At 36.8% G+C, this 18344-nt stretch overlaps 1 protein-coding gene across 1 annotated transcript in view; it reads left to right on the top strand.

Annotated features, from left to right (window-relative positions):
- The window catches only part of LOC108730581 (synaptogenesis protein syg-2), a 95229-nt gene that overhangs the window by 53008 nt on the left and 23877 nt on the right, over window positions 1–18344 (top strand). Inside the window, exon 6 of the mRNA XM_018460357.1 lies at window positions 11085–11239. Coding sequence (XP_018315859.1) covers window positions 11085–11239 — 155 coding nt within the window. The remainder of the gene's footprint in view (window positions 1–11084; window positions 11240–18344) is intronic.

Raw genomic sequence — 18344 nt, 5'->3', positions numbered from 1 at the left:
TCCAGGAAAATCCACCATTCTTTCCATTTATTTATATCTTTCTCTCTTATGAGAAATTCTCAAATATCGCCTGCTTCTAAATTTAGACACGTTTGATTATTCATATGATTTGTAACTAATTATGCATATTATTTTTAGCGTAAAATATAATATCAAAGTTACAATGTTCGATATTATAAGGGAAATCAAAGCAAGCACGCTTCGAACGGATTCGTGCGATTTATGGACGAAAAGTATTTTCGACGTGCCTATCGAAGAGTAAATCGATCTGGCCCTTCGGTCAGCTAGCAAACGTTTCATAATAAATAAACCGCGGCCGTTAATATGAATCGTGACAGGAGGGTGCGCACGAACGTTGCGAAATAAATTATCAAAACGTACGGCGCGCTGAACGATGGCTGCGTATAACGCAGTTTAATCGCGGATCATTATTATTTCACGGTTCATCGAGTCTTTCTGCGCAAATTCCGAAGTACCGACCACCAGTCGGTACATCGCGTGTCACATTCAGTTGTGTACCGTGGTTTTGAAATCCCATTATTTCGAGAAAATTAATATTTAACGCTTGCGCGCTCGAAAATCGTTGCATTTACAAATGGAGCTCCCGGTAATGGCATATTTTTACCCCTGCAGGGTAAAGTTTATCGCCCGAATTATTTTCACCGGGACGCACGTTCACTGACAGCTGTGAGAAATGGAAATAAACCGCGCGAAACGCGAAGGGGACATCGATACGACACGTGGTGCGAAATTAAAATAATCGCCACCATTTTTCGGTTATCCCCTCTAACGCGAACGTCGCGTACAGCGAAGTCTTCTCGTAATGATAATTTCGTTAAGAAACTTCTTCATCGTCGTCCCGACAGTTAAGAAAAAAAAACTGCATTCATTATTCGTTGTAGTAGTTGAAAAGTTCGAAGCTATTCAACCAAGCTGTATCTTTTTTCTGCTAGCCAATCGTAAAGTACAACATCTTAAACTTATCTTTCCACCTTGCAGAAGTAATGCTTTTTTTGTTCCTTTTTAGAATCTTTATAAGAGCGAACAACTCAAATGTTTATGCGCTTTTTAAGATATCTTAAACTCGCAAATAGCTATTATATTACGTAAATGCATAAATGCTCTAAATGCAAATGGCAGAAATATTTATTAACTCTCCGGAGTTGACGTCAAAATATCTAACATAATTGGATCATTGAGACCCATTTAATTTATATTAATTAATGATTAAAAAGCACTAATTAATTTCAAGGAATCAAAATGACATAACTCGTATAAAAAAGAATGTGTGCGTGTATGTGTGAGAATATTAAGTTTATTTTAATAACAGAATTCTACTGACCAATTTAATACGGAAAGACAATAATTACCTAATTACTTAGTTACTATTAAAAATTACTAAAATTATTAAAAACATTGTTCTTCATTGCTTTTAATATTCCAGTAATTAAAATAAGTAATTAATTACTGTCTTTTAGTAACAGATTGGCCAATATTAGATTTCTATAAAGACAATAATTTAAATGTAAACAACAGGAAGGTTAAATATCTTTGCATGTATAATACATATGTAATATAGTTTTTTGTATTCCTATAAAATTTGCTAAGATAGTGTTTACATGAATATCTAACATATAAATATTATCTTAACAAATATATAGGAATATTAATAAGTGTATTAAATATTTACATATATACATAAAATATAAGATTATATGATATTTATACTATACTGCGTGAATCCGCTATGTGAGCATAAAAAATTTTTTATCTAACATTGATAGTGAATGCTCGTAATACAGAAAGATGATCTTGCATCTTCTTTTTGTAACACTTTTTTATACATGTTGGTAATTCGAATTGACGGAGTTGGACATGAGGCGAAAGGTTTCAAGCTTGCTTACGGAAAAAAGTCGATCCTTTCATCGAGAGGAAGGAAGAAACTCGAGAAGATTAATGTAATGAATCAGTCTGACTAAGGTTTGATTGAATCTATCATATCGAACGTGATATTCTGAACTTATAAGGGTTAAATTGATATCTTTGTTATCTTAATAAGAGTCGATTCTTCTCCCATTTCACATAGCTTTTACATTTATCTCGAACGGATCTTATTCAAAACGAATAATTCGACATATGGATCGTGCTAAACGAGGTTAATCGTGTGAAGTTAATCCTTCGCGATTCTGTACTGAACAATACACTGAATATTTAGAGTAACGATATTAACTGTCTGTATGATCACCAACTTGCATGCATACACATCAGGAGAATTTAATTAGCTGCAGTTATAAGCGGTACTGCACCAAAAAGCCGAGCGCAATGTCGAGATGCAAGTGCAATACAAATGAGGGATTATCAAAAGCGAACAAACGCGGACAGCGGACGAAACAAAATCACATGTATGTTTTATCGCTTCATTAAAACGTGAAACGGAGGAAAGACCACGAAAGGGAAAAAGAGAGAAAAAGAGAAAGAATGGAAAAGGGTGAAAAGGGTGGAATGGAGAAGAAGAGAGAAAAGGGAGAAAAGATGAGTAAATGAGGGAGTGAGAGAGAAAAAGAGAGAAGAAACGAGAAATAGAGAGAGTAGAATTACTTGCAGCAGAATGGCGTCGCTGCAGCAAGTGAGAATGGAAATAGAAGAGATCGAGTATAATATGGAGGTGATAGAAGTTCCAAAGAGGATGAGAACGACCTTGAGATTGAATCGGCGCTCTCGAGGGGAATGGAGAACAAACCCGACACTAACCTACCTCGCTCGACCCGGCTCGGCCCACCCCAACCTAATCGAGCCTGACTAATTAGAGGGCAGGCTGGTAATGGAGTCAGCCAGTGAAATTGGGTAACGGTGGGCCTGATTTACAGTGCGAGAGACTTGGAAATTGGTCGCTGAGGGGTGTGAGGATAAGAAGGGCTCATGATGAGAGGAACGATGAAACTTCCTACGAATTGCATGATAGGATGGAAAGAGGAAGGGACAGAGACGAAAAAAGAGAAAGAAAAAATCGGGAAAAAGACTAATACTGACGACCGTCAGCTTTTAGATTGGCCGTTAGTGATCAAGTCTTTCTACGACACGGCCTGAGTATTCAGTCGTGCCGAGTTGATCTTTTAGGTCATGGCGTGAGGCGGGTGAGAATCACACCGAGCTCCGGAAATCTGCTGAACTTTTAATGGAATCGGTGATTTTTCAATGCGCCTCCTTCCTGGAGCGCGCGGTTGATAAGTCACGCGAGACAAAAAAATCCACGATGGGATTCACGGTGGCCATTTTGGGCAGAGAACGTCGCGTTCGCGCGCAACGAGTATTCATGGAATTGAAAATTGAGAAACTCTTCGGGGAAGAGTTCGCTGGAAAGCTGGCTCCCGGGAGAGGAGATGTGCCCGTTCTACTCCCCGTCCGATCAGTGACTATTCGGTCGTTTTTGCGGCTCTCTCGGGCGTACTACGTCGGCGAGAATCCGCGATATCATTTTCCGAGATTAGCCGCGATTTCTTTATTCGAAAATCTCTTCCTCTTTTCACTCACAGGATGTAACTTTTTCAGGGAAATGTTTTTTATTTCTGTAGCATAAAGATATTACTTATGTGAGCGAAATTATATGATAATTAGAGACAATATATTTATCCAGAATAACAAACGTCCTCTTTATAAATCTAAAGTTCCCTTATATAGATGTATAAATACATATAATCAGTTCGCGAATTTCAAATTATATTGTAGAATAGAGGAACATGTGTAGAGAAAATTAAATTTCAGCTATCCTATATTTGCAGTAACCTTCATAAATTTTATGTTTAAAAGACGATTTTCTGAAAAATCGCGATTAAGCTCAATGATTAGATGAATTCATTACGAATTTTTTTTATTAAAAATCCTATTTCACGGATCTTTTAGAAACTAAATGAGCGTTCCTATAATTATATCGTTTTAATCAATTCAAAAACCATTTCGTTCTTAATTTCTCGCATCTTTCTGTCTAAGCTTAATATAGTTCATAATCATTTCGAAATCAGATTGCTGCGGCATCAGAATTTGACCTTTTACTAAGTTCTCGGCTTCATTAATTATAGCAAACGATGTTACCCACGAGAAATGTATAAAAATTTACAAAGGTAGTGCGACGCAACTGCGTCGAAGGAATGAGAAAGGAGCTGCACGAAGGTAGTGAGAAGGAAAATGAAGTAGAAATATGAGTCGTGCGCGGATAGTTAGGGGCTACGACTAGATGGCCTCTGCATTTTCCTCTGTGGTATCTTCATGTAGCGTACCACGACAACAACAGCAACGACGACTAAACGCTGACGAGAAAGTCACCCAATGGGAACGAAGAGATAGCTGAAGAATGAGCGAGCAAGAAACGGAGACGAGAAACGGTAAGGAGGAAGAAGCAAAAGAAAGAGTGACAAAAGAGACGCAAGTTCTCGAATTGGGCTTGGAAGCTTGATTGTATACCGGAGACGGTGCTTTTGAAGGAGACAGGAGAGCCCTCTTAGACTACAGCTGAAGTCGAGTGAGACTCGTGTGACCTCGGGACAAGGCCACGTTACCCGCGAACAATCTGCAGCAATAGGAATGCCCATGTATACATGCGAGCGCACATACAACGGTGCATTTACAAATGTTCCCTTGGTACGATTCTTGCTTCTTCCCTCAGTCGCCAGCCCCATCGCCGAGATGAAAATGTCCTAAGGACTGTTCCAGAGGACTCGTGCCGGATCGTCGAGCGACATGTGGGCGTGGCGAGGAACGTTCTTGATTAATGTTATTGGTGATCAATGTTGAGCAGAATAGATGATACTCAGACGAAGCATGGAATTAACAAAAGTGATTAGGATACTCCGGATGTTACTCACTGTAGGTTTGTTACTGTCGCATCGACGCGGGCGGATCGGCCACCGACAGCGTCTGCGTAATTATTTTTGATCTCTGGAAGTTACTACCCTTGGCGGAAATTTTTAGTGAGATTGTGTATATGTATTTTGTATATTTTTGTATATTTGTATTGATTGGAAATGGTTATTCGACTCCACATTTACATATTTTTTCGTTAATTTCACTGACCGTATCGAACTCACATTGGTGACCCGGGAGCTATAATAAAAGAAAAAAAGAGACTGCGAGTCGAGTCCTTCGAAAAAAAGTAAAATGAATGTTAACAATAATCGTCAACGTTATCTATCGAGATGAATTATGAGTGTTCACACGTACAATATCTAGGGATGAAACTCCCCTACGTAACGTTAAATTCTCGGATTTCTCGATTTATAGAACGTTCCGTGCGTACCGGAAAATACTGCGAAATAAATAAATTACACGAGTAACATCGATACGTACGTCCGCGGGAAACTTACACAGGCACGGCCGCAATCATTTCACGGATGAAATAACGAGTAATTGGTTTACGAACTCGACTATTGAACAAAGTTTCTAGAAACTCCCCCTCGCCCCCGTTTTCGATCGGCGTTACATAGAGTTTCATAACACGCGCAATGGCTAATGAACGCAAATAAAAGCGCAGTCACGATGACGCTTTTGTGTGACCACGAGCGAAACGCGTCTCGCCGTCTCGCGTGGCCTCGTAATATCGCGAAACTTGTCCTCGAGTTTCAAGCCGGATGGGCTTTCGACGAGGGCAGACGGACATGGTGAAATTCGGTGATCGAAATTGCACTGCGATTTCGAGGTTCACAATGGTCGCGATTCCTTGCAAACAGAATCAGAGTCGCCGCTGTTAATTTGTCCGCCGGATTCCCACCGCACCGCACCGCACCGCACTGCACCGCGCTGGCGCTATTTCGCGGACTCTTCATCTACCCAGTTCGAGTTAACTTCGTCTTCCACTCTATTCAAATAGCGTCCACGCTCAGGCGGTCTGCCTCGCCTACTCATTAGCGTCCTACACGACGCGTTGCTGGGAGTTACTCATTAGAGCGCCAATGCGCACAATGTAATATTGCAATCCTACAAACTTTAATGCTAATTGCAGTCTCGCTCATTCGCGCTTGTACATAAAAAAGAACCGTGATTAAAAAATCGTAATATCTTTTCAGCGCACTGAAAGAATTCGATGTCAGTTTATTATTTGTGAAATATTAATAAATCTATAATGAATAGCTGAATATGTTATTTTACGTAAGACTGATTTTGACGTTTTTATGCAGCAAAAAAGCAAACTTTTTTTATTATTGAAAAAATATAAAAGCTTGATTATTCCCATATAGCACTATGATACTGTTTATTATTACATTCATTAGCTTAATTCTAATTCTAAATAAGTTACGCCTAAGTATATGTCTTCACTTATATGACCAACATAGAAAATTATTGACTAATCAAATAATATTGATAAAAAGACTATACTCTTAGAAATCTGATCAAACGTCATTTTTGTCATTTTACAACTCTTAAAAAAACCATCTTTTTTTTAAGTTGTGACGATTTTTATATTCTACAAAATTATAACTTTTCCAAACTAATTCATCAAAAGTGATATAATTATATAACAGTTTATGTTTACTTTGATCAACTAAATTCAAAATAAAACAATGTTGTACTCTGTAAAAAAAAATTCCTTTTTATTTATAAAAACGACACAACTCAAAATGTATCACTCTTGCGTAGAAAGTATTATGATCTCTTTGAAAACCTTAATAACGACACAAGTGCTATTTGACATTTGACGGACCGTGAAATTAAGTCTACTTGGATTAATTAGAATTAGTTGAAAGGAAACGAATCAGAATTTTCTGGTTAAATCTATATAGAATCCTGGTTGAAATAATCGAAATTCTGATTGATATAATCAGAAGTTCATCTATTTCCAACCGGACATTTTTCTCACAAGTATAAAATTTCCAAATGTTTCTCCCCCGACATTTAGTGATGAGTAACTTAAATGACGAGGTTTAAAAGGCACGTTGAATGGAGACATTTTAACATGCATCTTTCATAGTGCGTCATGTTAGAACAGCTTCCTGTCTAGGATGACACACGGTGTTGCCGGCCGTGGCTCACGTTAAAGGGAGATCGTTTTACATTTTTCGCGACGCGGTAAAAAGCTAACCGCTTACTGCAGCCGTAGCGGTCCATCTACGTAACATTATTCGCCCGGATACAGATCCGCTGTTTTTCGGTGCGTGCGCCAGTACATTTAATACCTACGATCTTTTTGTCTGTAACTTTGCATTAATCCGGGAACGTAATAAAGCGAGTACGAATAAACAGAGAGAGAGAGAGAGAGAGAGAGAGAGAGAGAGAGAAAAGACTGGCGATAGCGCGGCGGACTCGCCAAAAACTACCGATGGTGGTGCAGGATATATCCGAGCAAAAGTAGGCAGCCGGGATATGCAAACGCGACCGTAAGCCCCGCCGGATTAAGCACGAACGTATTTTCAATTCGCGATAGCAATAAGTTCAACCTCGTCTGCTCGTTCGTTACTCACTCGCACGCTCTCTCTTTCTTCGTCTCTGCCTCTCACTCTGCTCTCTGCCCTTCCTCTTTAACCCCTTTTTGCACCACCGATCTCGTTAGTATCGTTTTTATTCCACCGTTTCGTGCCTCTTACTCGAAACGTGCCGAATCCTTTCGCGACTGTCGACAATCCGAAAGAACAATCATCCTTGATGCCCATCGATGTTCTTTATTAGTGTTATTTGTAGCTTATCTAAGCAGCTGTCAGACACTTTTATAGATATGTGGAGATATTATATGAACGTTTATTTTTATCGTAAAAACGATAATTGCCAGAACCAGAATTATCAGTATTCTTTAATATCGAATAAATTGCATTCCGATAGATATTTTCCATTATATTATCGGTTTCTTGTAATAGTCTATTTTCTCTTCTTCAACGAGTTTCAATTAAAATTTTATTTTATGAATTAAAACGAAATGAAGTCTCGTTTCTATTTGGCCGAAGATACAGATTCATTATGGAAATGATACAGAATTTTCTGATCGAAAGTATAACACTATTAAAAGAACAATTAAAAGGGCTCCTGTTACGTTTTAAAGTAGACATTATATGCTTCAACGATATCTTTTCCAAATCAAATTTATAGTGATGTTAAAATCACTAGTTTAACATGAGAAAATACGAAAATTTAAATATCAGTTGTTTCATTTCAATCATAATAAATTATTCCTCGTACACAGATATAAAAATTCAATACAAAAATAAAGACTAATTTTAACACAAGTACAAAATATTTTCTACTGTGTGTGTCACACAGTAGAAAATGTTTTATATGTGAGACACAAACAATAAATATATAATACGCGTAAAAATTATTAACGGCTTAATTTGCAAACGCAAAAACGTCTAATGAATCTATGGAGAGGAGATAACATTATTTGTATAAATTCGATCCGTGGGCGAAACGCATCATCCGTCAGACACCCATTAGACCATTTCGATATGACCACGATGCGTTCGCATTGCTCGATGAGTATTCAGTGGTCACCTAATGGACATCGACGCACTTTTTCGCACGGCGCTATTCGTCATAACTATCCATCGGGTGTATACAATATAACCGGTGAAAAAGCTGACGAACGTTTATACAACGTGAGAAGAATGTTGCTCCCGGTCATGTCTCTTCCCTAGTCCACTCACGTAACGACGAGAAAGCAAAAAGCGTGCACGTTACTTTATTCGTAATAACGAAATAATAAACACGAGTAAAAAAAATATGAGATAGAAAGATCCGCATAATAAGCGCCATTCCGAAAGAAAGAAGGGAAGATCCAATTTCTGATTTGCTATTAGATTATGCACGGTTCAAATGATTTTGCTAAAATATCTAAAAATTTAGCTAGATCTGACAATAATTTTGTTGAACTATACAAATATTGTAATTATGTAAAATGCTCAAACATAATGAACAATGCTGCAAAAAATTTTAGCATTCTAGCAACCTGAGCGTCCTGTAGAATTATTTTGTCTGAAATTATTTTCAGATCTATATTTATAAATTAAATTTTTAGATATTTCTGTAAAAAGTCCAAAAATTTTATCCTGCATTAGAAAAAAAAACTCGCTAGATCAAAAATTGTGATCAATAGCGTTGAAGAGAGGCCTCGAATTATAATACAGGATCTAATAGCGTTTAAACAAGGTTGAAGATCGGAAAATTGAATAGCGTTCAAGACGCAGAATTACGATGCCGCATTCACCGCATGAGCACGGGATTGCGTGATGCGAATATGCAACGCGATTGTATAGACGCTCGAGTGCCGACGGCTTATGCTGGTAATCGCGCCTTTAGCACCAATGCCGATTGAATACGATGAAGCGGCGAGCGTGATTGTGTAGCGTCGGTAGATTAAGGTAGCGAAGATGAAGGTAATAGTGGACGCGGAAGAGGTGGAAAGAGAGGAAAATTTTTCATTGGAGTCAAAAGTTCGGCGTACTGAAAGTTTAATTCCAGACTCTCTGGGCGTGGTGCGGCTTGAATGAAAAATCTCTGCTCTCTCTACCTTCACCCCTGCCCGCTCCTTCGTCCCAATCTGCCCCCATCGTGCCGTCGCTTTCGCGCTTTTTCCGTTATCCCGACGCGGCGAAGAAAGACGTTCCTTTGCCGAACCGTTGCCGATTAAATTCGATGGTAGGGCTGGGTGCAGCGAGTGATTTACCCGAGACTTATTTCGTGGTTGAATCAAGCGACTAATACATTGGCACTTCATCCACGTTCCCCTCGTCGAGATGTCAATACCGCCACTTTCGTGACACCTTCACGAAAGACAATTTAGTGTCTCGTAAACATGGCTAGTGCGCACTCCGCTTATGAGATTTTTAAGTAACTGATTTTTCGTTCAAAACAAAATGGATTTCTATCGAAACGCGAATTTTCTGGTACTGAAAGCATTGCAATTTTCATTCGTTACAATTAATTATTACGTATGTTGCTTTTGTACAAGATTTTCCCTTGCATTTTTTATTTGTGTCTATCCACAATGATTACCTTCTAGTTTATTTAGAAAGGAAATTATTAGCATTGTTTAATTCTCCGAAGCTGACGTGTAATACGGTTGTTACACAAAATCTGTGTGTAATACGGTATTGATGGATATGATATTTATATTGACTAAAAAGCACTAATTTCAAGAAACCAAAATCGTGCAAAAAAGAATGAATGCTAAGTTTATTTTAATCCTCCATTTGTAATATAGTCTTTTTTTTATATAAACGAAATTTCACTCTCAAATTTTTCCAAAATAAAGAAAGTCTGATTCCCTTATTGCTAAATTTTACATTTTTAAACAAATTGCCAATTTTTCCCTCATTTTTGTTAAAATTTTAATTTTTATCAAATAAAAGTGTTAACGTTTGAGCTAAAAATCTATTCAATAATGTAATAGAGATGTTGAAAAATAGTTCTAAATTTTTTCACATTTTTTAAAAATCTAAAACAGTAAAAAAAGCTTGGGTTGAAAAACGAAAAGACCCAAATTATAGATGAAGGGAGTAAAAATATGATTGCAGACAAAAATTAATGGTAATAATTTAAATTTGCAAATGTATCTATAAAGAATATATTTGAGTAGGTCTAATAGACCTACTATCAGCTTTAAGAGAGTTAAAAGGAATTGTTAACACGATTGTGCGGAGACAACCTCGTTAAAAAACATTGTTACGCTCTGGCAGTTACGATTAACGTCTTACGATTAGGCTAAAGATTGATGTTCAACTCCATTTTGTTCACACTATTCAATACTTGTCTCAATTAATCAACGTGAAACGCCACACGTACGCCAGCCTTAATCTATGAGAGGTGCGGTCCGTGTGTGAGCGCGCGCCACTCTGCCCTACCTTCCCCGAAGCTATCAGAGTGTAGGTTTTGCGGCAATACGTTCGGGGTGGTAACTGCAGCGGTACCACTCGTTTAAAACGCATTAGGGTGGTAGGGGCGTACGGCGGTACAAGTCCGTGGCCACTCTAAGTACCGCAATTCCGCAGCTGCCGCAATTCTTGTTCGTGCTTTTTGATCAGGCGCCATCAACGCCCTCGACCGCTTTACATCCGTCCCTCCCTCATCCCATGCGCTTTTGTGATCACGCTCGTCCTTTCCTGTTTCAGTGAAGCCACTGAGTGTGACGATACTCAGCAGCGAGCACGCGCCCCTCAGCGCCAATCGGAAGTACGACATTAATTGCATGACAGTGGGCTCAAGACCACCGGCCAAACTGTCCTGGTATATGGATGGCAGAAAGCTCACCAATCACACAGACAAGGTAAGGCTTTACAACTAATCGAACGTTACATGTGCAATGTAGCTGGAATCCATCATTGCACTGTTAAATTCATAATGTTTAATTGAGTTATTTGTAATCATATTATTTTTATAAGTCGCTCTCTACTGCTTCTATCTTCAATATGTCATTAATTTAAACAATGAAGTTAAAAAATTTACGATATTAAGGGCTGGTTGTTCCATCTTCAGATAAACTATGTGGCAATTTACCTATTGGATAAACAAAAGAGTAAAAGAGTAAAAGCATAACAGAGTAAGAGAGTAAGGCAGTGAGTTGAAATTTACCGAAAAATGGAACAACCCAGCCTGAATCTTTCGTTTTTGACCCCATTACAAATAAAATTACTATAACAAAGAATTAAAACAGAGTCGCTATTAAGAGGACAGTTTAAATACGTGTACACCTTTTTACGTACGTATCATTCTTCACCGAAAAAAAATAATTAATTAATCTGAAGCCCTTGAAGAGATTTGCTTGGTAAAAATATTGACTCATATTTCTTCGTACAATGACTACTCCATTTCCACATTCGGTTTCACGTAACCGTTACCGAGTGCCAAAAAAAACGCTCGATACTCGATACCCGTTTCAGGTTCGATTGATAAAACGGTGGGTACCGTGCGAGCAAAGTTGTGTTGCGACAAGTGTCGTCGGCAAAATGGTAGCAGAAAGGGAAACAAACGATGCGATCCATGAAATAATTTCCTATTCTGCCTTCACCAAAGTGGAATGAAAAACAAAATAATTCATCGTAGTTTGTGGTTATTTCCTCTTCGCCAGCTAGCTTGCGTTACGCTAATGGCATCATCGACAACGAAGCGATCGATCTCCATTATCTCCTCCTCATATTACGCCGATCTTTTATTTGTAATATCTCGTATCTCGAACGTATGAAATTCTTATTCGGCGGAACCCCTGCTTCGTTCTAGGGAAGAAGTCACGCCAACTCGAGGTCCGTCGTTGCGGATTCAACGTCAACGAAAACACGTCGGCGACCTACATAGCATCTATTCGTCATTGTTTTCCCGTACAAACGATTTGTGAAAACAGGGGAGACTCGATAAAAACAAAGTGGCATTTATTTAAGAGTTAACCCTTTAATTGTAAGGTCGAATGTAACCTACGGCTTCGTTAAAGTTTTTCATTTTACTGCAATTATTTAAAATCAATTAAATTATTGTATTAAAAATTTTATTGTATTTTTTTACATTAATCGTCAATTTGATAATGGTATTAATAAGCTTAAAATATTGCAAAAAACTCATCGCGAAAAATATTACCTCGGCCAGAATTTGAACCTAGGATTCCCAACTTTTCTTTACGTGAAATTATAATTTATCCAAATTATATACATATTATATTAGGCACCAACTTCTGCTTGGACCAAATACAGCCTTCTTCACTTATATATTTTTTCATGTCTATATAAATATAATATACAAACATATCTATATATAAATACAAAATAAATCTATATAAATATAATCTAACAAATATCATCTATAAAAATAAATAGAGAAAGACGTTTCGTGTTATTATTTATTTTTGATCCATTTTGTATATTGATTAGATAAAAAATGAAAACAGAGCGTCGGGTTGGATCCGACCGTACTTTTCTAGAAACGTTCTGAAAAAAACTTTACCGTTAGAAGGTTAACGGTCTACCGGGGCCGAGAAAGGCCCACAAAACCGTGCGTCTTCGTGTCCGGGAAGCGGGGGGTGCATACAGGCTTCTTCTTCGATCCCGCGAAATCACTGGCATTAACGCCGGTATCGGTATTTGCATCGTTGCCATTAAAGCACCCCCTCTGACACGCCATGGCGCAATTACCGGATAGCGCGGCGATGCTTTCGTGATCTCTCGCTCTCGCTCCGTTTCACCGCGATTCGTTACCTCCTTGTCTTGCGCAGCGAAAGATAGCCCCTTCGTCTCTCTTGCTCTTTGATCCCCTCATTCCAGACGACGCGGAAACTTCTCCGTTATACGTACTCGAACTCCGACGTACCATCGATCTACGCCCTTCCTGCGTTTCCGCGGTGAAACTCTTCCTGAAACGTGATTCTTTGACTCGCCGCGCTTTTCTCCCTCTTCTCTGCCAAACTGCGTTTCGAATCTCGATATCTCGCATACCTACACACCGCTCGTCTCGGGGGAGGTATATAAGTTTTAGAGTGTTCCGTTTCAGATTGTAAACGTATGTAATTGAATCGGTCATTCCACAAAATATCGGGAATCGACTCGCTTTATGAGCGGACAGAAAAAATTAATCTTTGTGTGAGATAGTACGACGTCAAAATATGCATATTTGGAGATATGTTCGATATACATCTTTTGGCTTTAGCCAATTTAATTGCAATATCATCTTGGTAATGTTATATTACAAATATTATTTTTTAAATATGTATAATATATTTTTTTATATTTTTTAATATATGCAATCAAACAATTCACAATGAAATCATCGTTTTTTGCTTTATTTTCACTTCAATTAATTGCACAAGTCGAGCGATGATAAATGCGAATTCGAAACAGCGGATGTTGAATAAGCCTCTTTGACCTAAGAACAGGACGAAGTTATCTAATATAGACAGTTATAGTTATAGTACATACGTAACTATGAAGCAATGGATACCATCCATCATCCTACGACTTGTCAATAGTTCTATGACAGATCTGAATAGAAGAGATGTATGTATAGTAGTCATAATAGAGTAACGCGAGCGCACGATATTTGCCTATTAGTTTATTATTTTATTACTCTTCTAATCTTTTCACGATTTCGTAAGATGATACGTAAGATACTACGTAAGATACTACTCTCAGATTTTATATTAACCGCATTATTTCTATAACTTTAAATCGATAGTTATTTCATTAAATTTAGAAAAATTTTTTTATTTGATATTTAATCAACTTTCGTTAGGCTTCCATTAAAAGAATAAATAAAAAAATTTCAATTATTATTTTTAAATTATTTATAAAATTGTACATGAAATTACTTATAAAATAAAAATTAAAACTTACTTGGATATAATTACTTTTGAATTATCTCATAAATATTTTGCATCACACAGAATAGAATTTTAATTTATTATTAAAATATATTATACAATTAAGTTAAAAGCCTCAACTTTGGCCTGGGTCATTTCGCGTACGATGATGAAATTGCCACCGTAACTGGACTCTAAAGCATTGATTTATCATTGTATCTGTTGAACGCTTTTACCAGAAAATCCTTCTAGAATGCAATTCGTCGAATGAAATCGAAACAAGCACTAGAAAGTTAACTGTATCTACTCCAATTGGTTTTTGTTTCTTTATTGAATTTACGAGATAATTTGCGTGATTTTAAAGATATAAAGCCATAATGAAAAGTGCAAATTGTCCGATTGTTGAGATCTCTGCAATAAATTATGACGGAAGAAACACTAAAGAGATACACATCTCTACGCGCAGAAATTTCACGTAACGTCATTCTCTCGCTAGTTATTTCATGCATAATCGAGACGCAGTAAAACCTTCCGAATGAAAAATGAGTGCGCGTACACGAGAGCTCCAGTTACGCTGCCGCTCATACACGTGGATTTTGCAATAACGATTCGCCGATTCGATCGGTGTCGTGCGACCGGCCATGATCGACGATGATCCGCTAGTGGCGGAGATCCAAAGAGCTGATATTTTCCGCCGCAAAATAACGATCACGTTGTTGGCTGGTGCCGGGTAGGCGGCATCCAGTTCTGACACGTTCGCGCTATCTCGCGTTATACGTCATAATATCGCGGTGTCGAATGAAGTTCGGTACCGGTAGACATATCGAGGGTCGCAGCGAACGCAGGAAAAGAGACAGAGAGATTAAGAGAGACACAGAGAGAGGGGGGGGGAGAGAGAGAGAGAGAGAGAGAGAGAAAACGAGAACAAAGGGGTGAGGCAAGAGAGGCAAGAGCGAGATGTAGAGAGGGAGGTTGCAGCGAGGATGGAAGAGGGTGGATTGTGGACAGTACAGTTGGCAGTGGGTGATTCGACTTCACCGATTTATGACCGTCGCGCGAATTTCGAGCCAATTTCATTCTGGGCTTCACGTACGTACAATGCGGTCCAAAAGTTTCGATCCTTTCGCCGGGGCAATCTGCCTCAATATGTTATCGCCGCTCGTCGATAGCGTCGTATCTTTTGGCGGAAGATATCAACTAGAACGTACTAGGAATTGCAAGTACGCCGTGTATGGGCTTAGTTGCATGTTATAAATTTGAGATAGCGGTATATCGATGCTATTTTTTTTTTAAACGCGCTTTTGTGCCGCGCTTTTATTACAGCCTATGTCCTATGTTCTGGGAAAATGCCTGAAATGTTGCGTGTTTTTTCCAAACGTATTAGCATGATTTTAATTGGGCTCTTGAGAGAACTAGAAGGTTGTAGATTTTAATATTTTTAATGATATGAGATGGCCGTTCCATTAACCGGCAACATTTTTATTACGTACACGAAACCGTTATCTTTTTCCGTATTTCTAAAATGTAAAATTCTAAGTCAGACCTGTCCAATTTAAGTTCCGGAGCTAAAACGCGAAGCCATCGAAAAAAAATTTAATATAGGTAAGATTTCGGGGACTGTCAAGTGTTGATATGCATCTAAGTGACGCTTATCAACACTTTATAGTTCCTAAAATCTTACATTGAATTTTTTTACGTCGATGGCTTTGCGTTTTGGCTCCGGAGCTCAAATTGGACAGGCCTATTCTAAGTGCATATGCTTGATATATTCACTAAGTTTAGAACGATACATATTCCATTAAAACAACTGATATTAAAGAAAGATTAGTAGTAGGACGACCTGATAAATATAATAAGCGTAAATGTTACCTGACATACATGCATATATCCGACACAAGTTATACATTATATTTAAGTAATATTATGAAATAGTAAATATTGTGAAAATATTGTGAAATATTGTAAAATAATAAAATTCTTGAATTTTGAAGAATTTAAAGTATGATGAATCGCGAGGTTTTTTTTTATACAGGAAATATTTAAATAAAATTTTTTTTAAGTTAGAAACGTTTCATAAAAATAATTTCAAATAGATTCTCTTCGTCCTTTTTTTTGCGATAATTTTATAAATAATTTATTTCCATAAAACTCATATTTCAGAGACAAAATCAGCATTCGCAAATTAAAAATAAAAGAATTTGCATAGCTATGAGATGTCAATATATTTTTATTTACAACTAAAATTTTGAAGGTCTTATTTTTTGAACTTGATTATGAACGTAAGCCCTCTCAAAAATTAACATAAATATTCTGTATCTAACAAAAAATAAATTAAAAACCAGTGTTATTGATAAATAATATCTATTTTTGTAATAATTTTAATATTTTGTTAATTCTTTTTTATTTTTATTATCATCAATAGATACTCTTTTGAAGGAATAAATTGAGAGTACTTTATGCTTATGTAGTTAAAGCTATTATACTAACTTTAAAAAAATTTTTTTTAAACTTTTATTTTGCGTTTTGGGGTTTTATTCGAGCATATTCTGTATGCAACAAAATAATGGCTCAAATTATAGATATTATCAAGAACATTACAAATGCCTTATTTTATATTTCTTTCCTTTTACGTTTAAATTGAAATGATGATGTCAGATCTCATTTTTTCAGATTCTAATGTACTTTCTACTAGTCTAATTATACCGCTTATCCCGCTCCCAGGCGGAAAGTTTCAACAAATCACCGATACACAAACGCAAAATTTACACTATGCGCGATTCACAAATATTAAAATACGGAGTTAATTACGACTGAACTTACTAATTAAATTTATCGCGACGCCACTCAACTCGGAGTTAATCCGTTCCATATACGCAATATTCAGTTAATGATCGAAAAATTTCATTCTGATATCATTCAGTACAGTATATGATACAGTTAATAAAGCTTATGGCTAATTAAGACGCAATAAACCGTCAAAAAATGAACAATTAAAATTCAGTATTGCCCGAGCATAAATCCCGCGGAATACACGTATTATTAATAAACGATTGACACACCAGAGCTTTTCAGTTACTTGAATTACTCGATCTGGCGGATCGAGTGTTATTTCGCGCTCTCAATCCGCGAAAATACGGGAAAATTACGTATAAATTGGGAAAAAATTTATCATGGGAAATACGTTCGAATTCAAGCATTATTGAAAAAATAATTACCGCCAGTATAAATCGTATAACGAAACAATATATAACAATTCATAGCGCTTCGATTCCTGTTGCAAATAGATGAGTCAAGAGAAAAATAGTCTTGATTGCGAGTCGTTAATAGGGAGGATTAATTAACCTCGCAAACTGGTAATTACTAATTGCTTGTAGGGAATGATCGTATTTGATGTCTCCTGGTACATGTTGCTATTGCATTTCGAGGTTAATGCGATAATACATCGAACGGGCCGTGTCACCATCTTACTCGCTTGAGTTCCATCACGCGATTGGCAGCAAAGTGATTGCATGTGTATTCATAACATACGATATATACATGTACGTCGCAAAAAAACGAACGTCTTATTCATTACTGTCATGAGACAGAGATTTAACGCAGTGAAAATATAAATATTTGTCAAATTATTTTTTACATTTTAAGTGGATTTCAATAAATGACACATATTATCGAACATTTTGCATTTTGTGGACTTCTTAGCATCACATAAACTAAATAATAATTTCAAATTGAAAATGTTTCGAAAACAATAAAGAGATACTATTACTTGAATTTTAAATCCACAAATATGCTGAAATTTGATTGATATCTATATAATAAATATATTTGTAATATAAAAGAAGGGATTTTTTTAAACTGCTACGGATAATTCATCTTTTTTTAAATAAAAATTTTTATGGTTGATTATTTTATCTAAAAAGGATTGTCATAAAAAATTTAATTCATTTGTAAAATAAAATGGATTTTTGCTTTGATCAAAGAAGCAATTATATTAATTAATTTATTATTTGTTATTACTTTTTTCAATTTTCAAGCTTCAAAAGAAACTACATGATTTTAATAAATTAGGAAAATATTGAAAACGATTAAAAGC

This window comes from Mycetomoellerius zeteki, unplaced genomic scaffold (genome assembly GCF_001594055.1).
Source record: "Mycetomoellerius zeteki isolate Tzet28-1 unplaced genomic scaffold, Tzet1.0 scaffold94, whole genome shotgun sequence".
In the NCBI taxonomy this organism is placed as follows: Eukaryota; Metazoa; Arthropoda; class Insecta; order Hymenoptera; family Formicidae; genus Mycetomoellerius; species Mycetomoellerius zeteki.
This window is presented reverse-complemented; position numbering and strand designations above follow the sequence as displayed.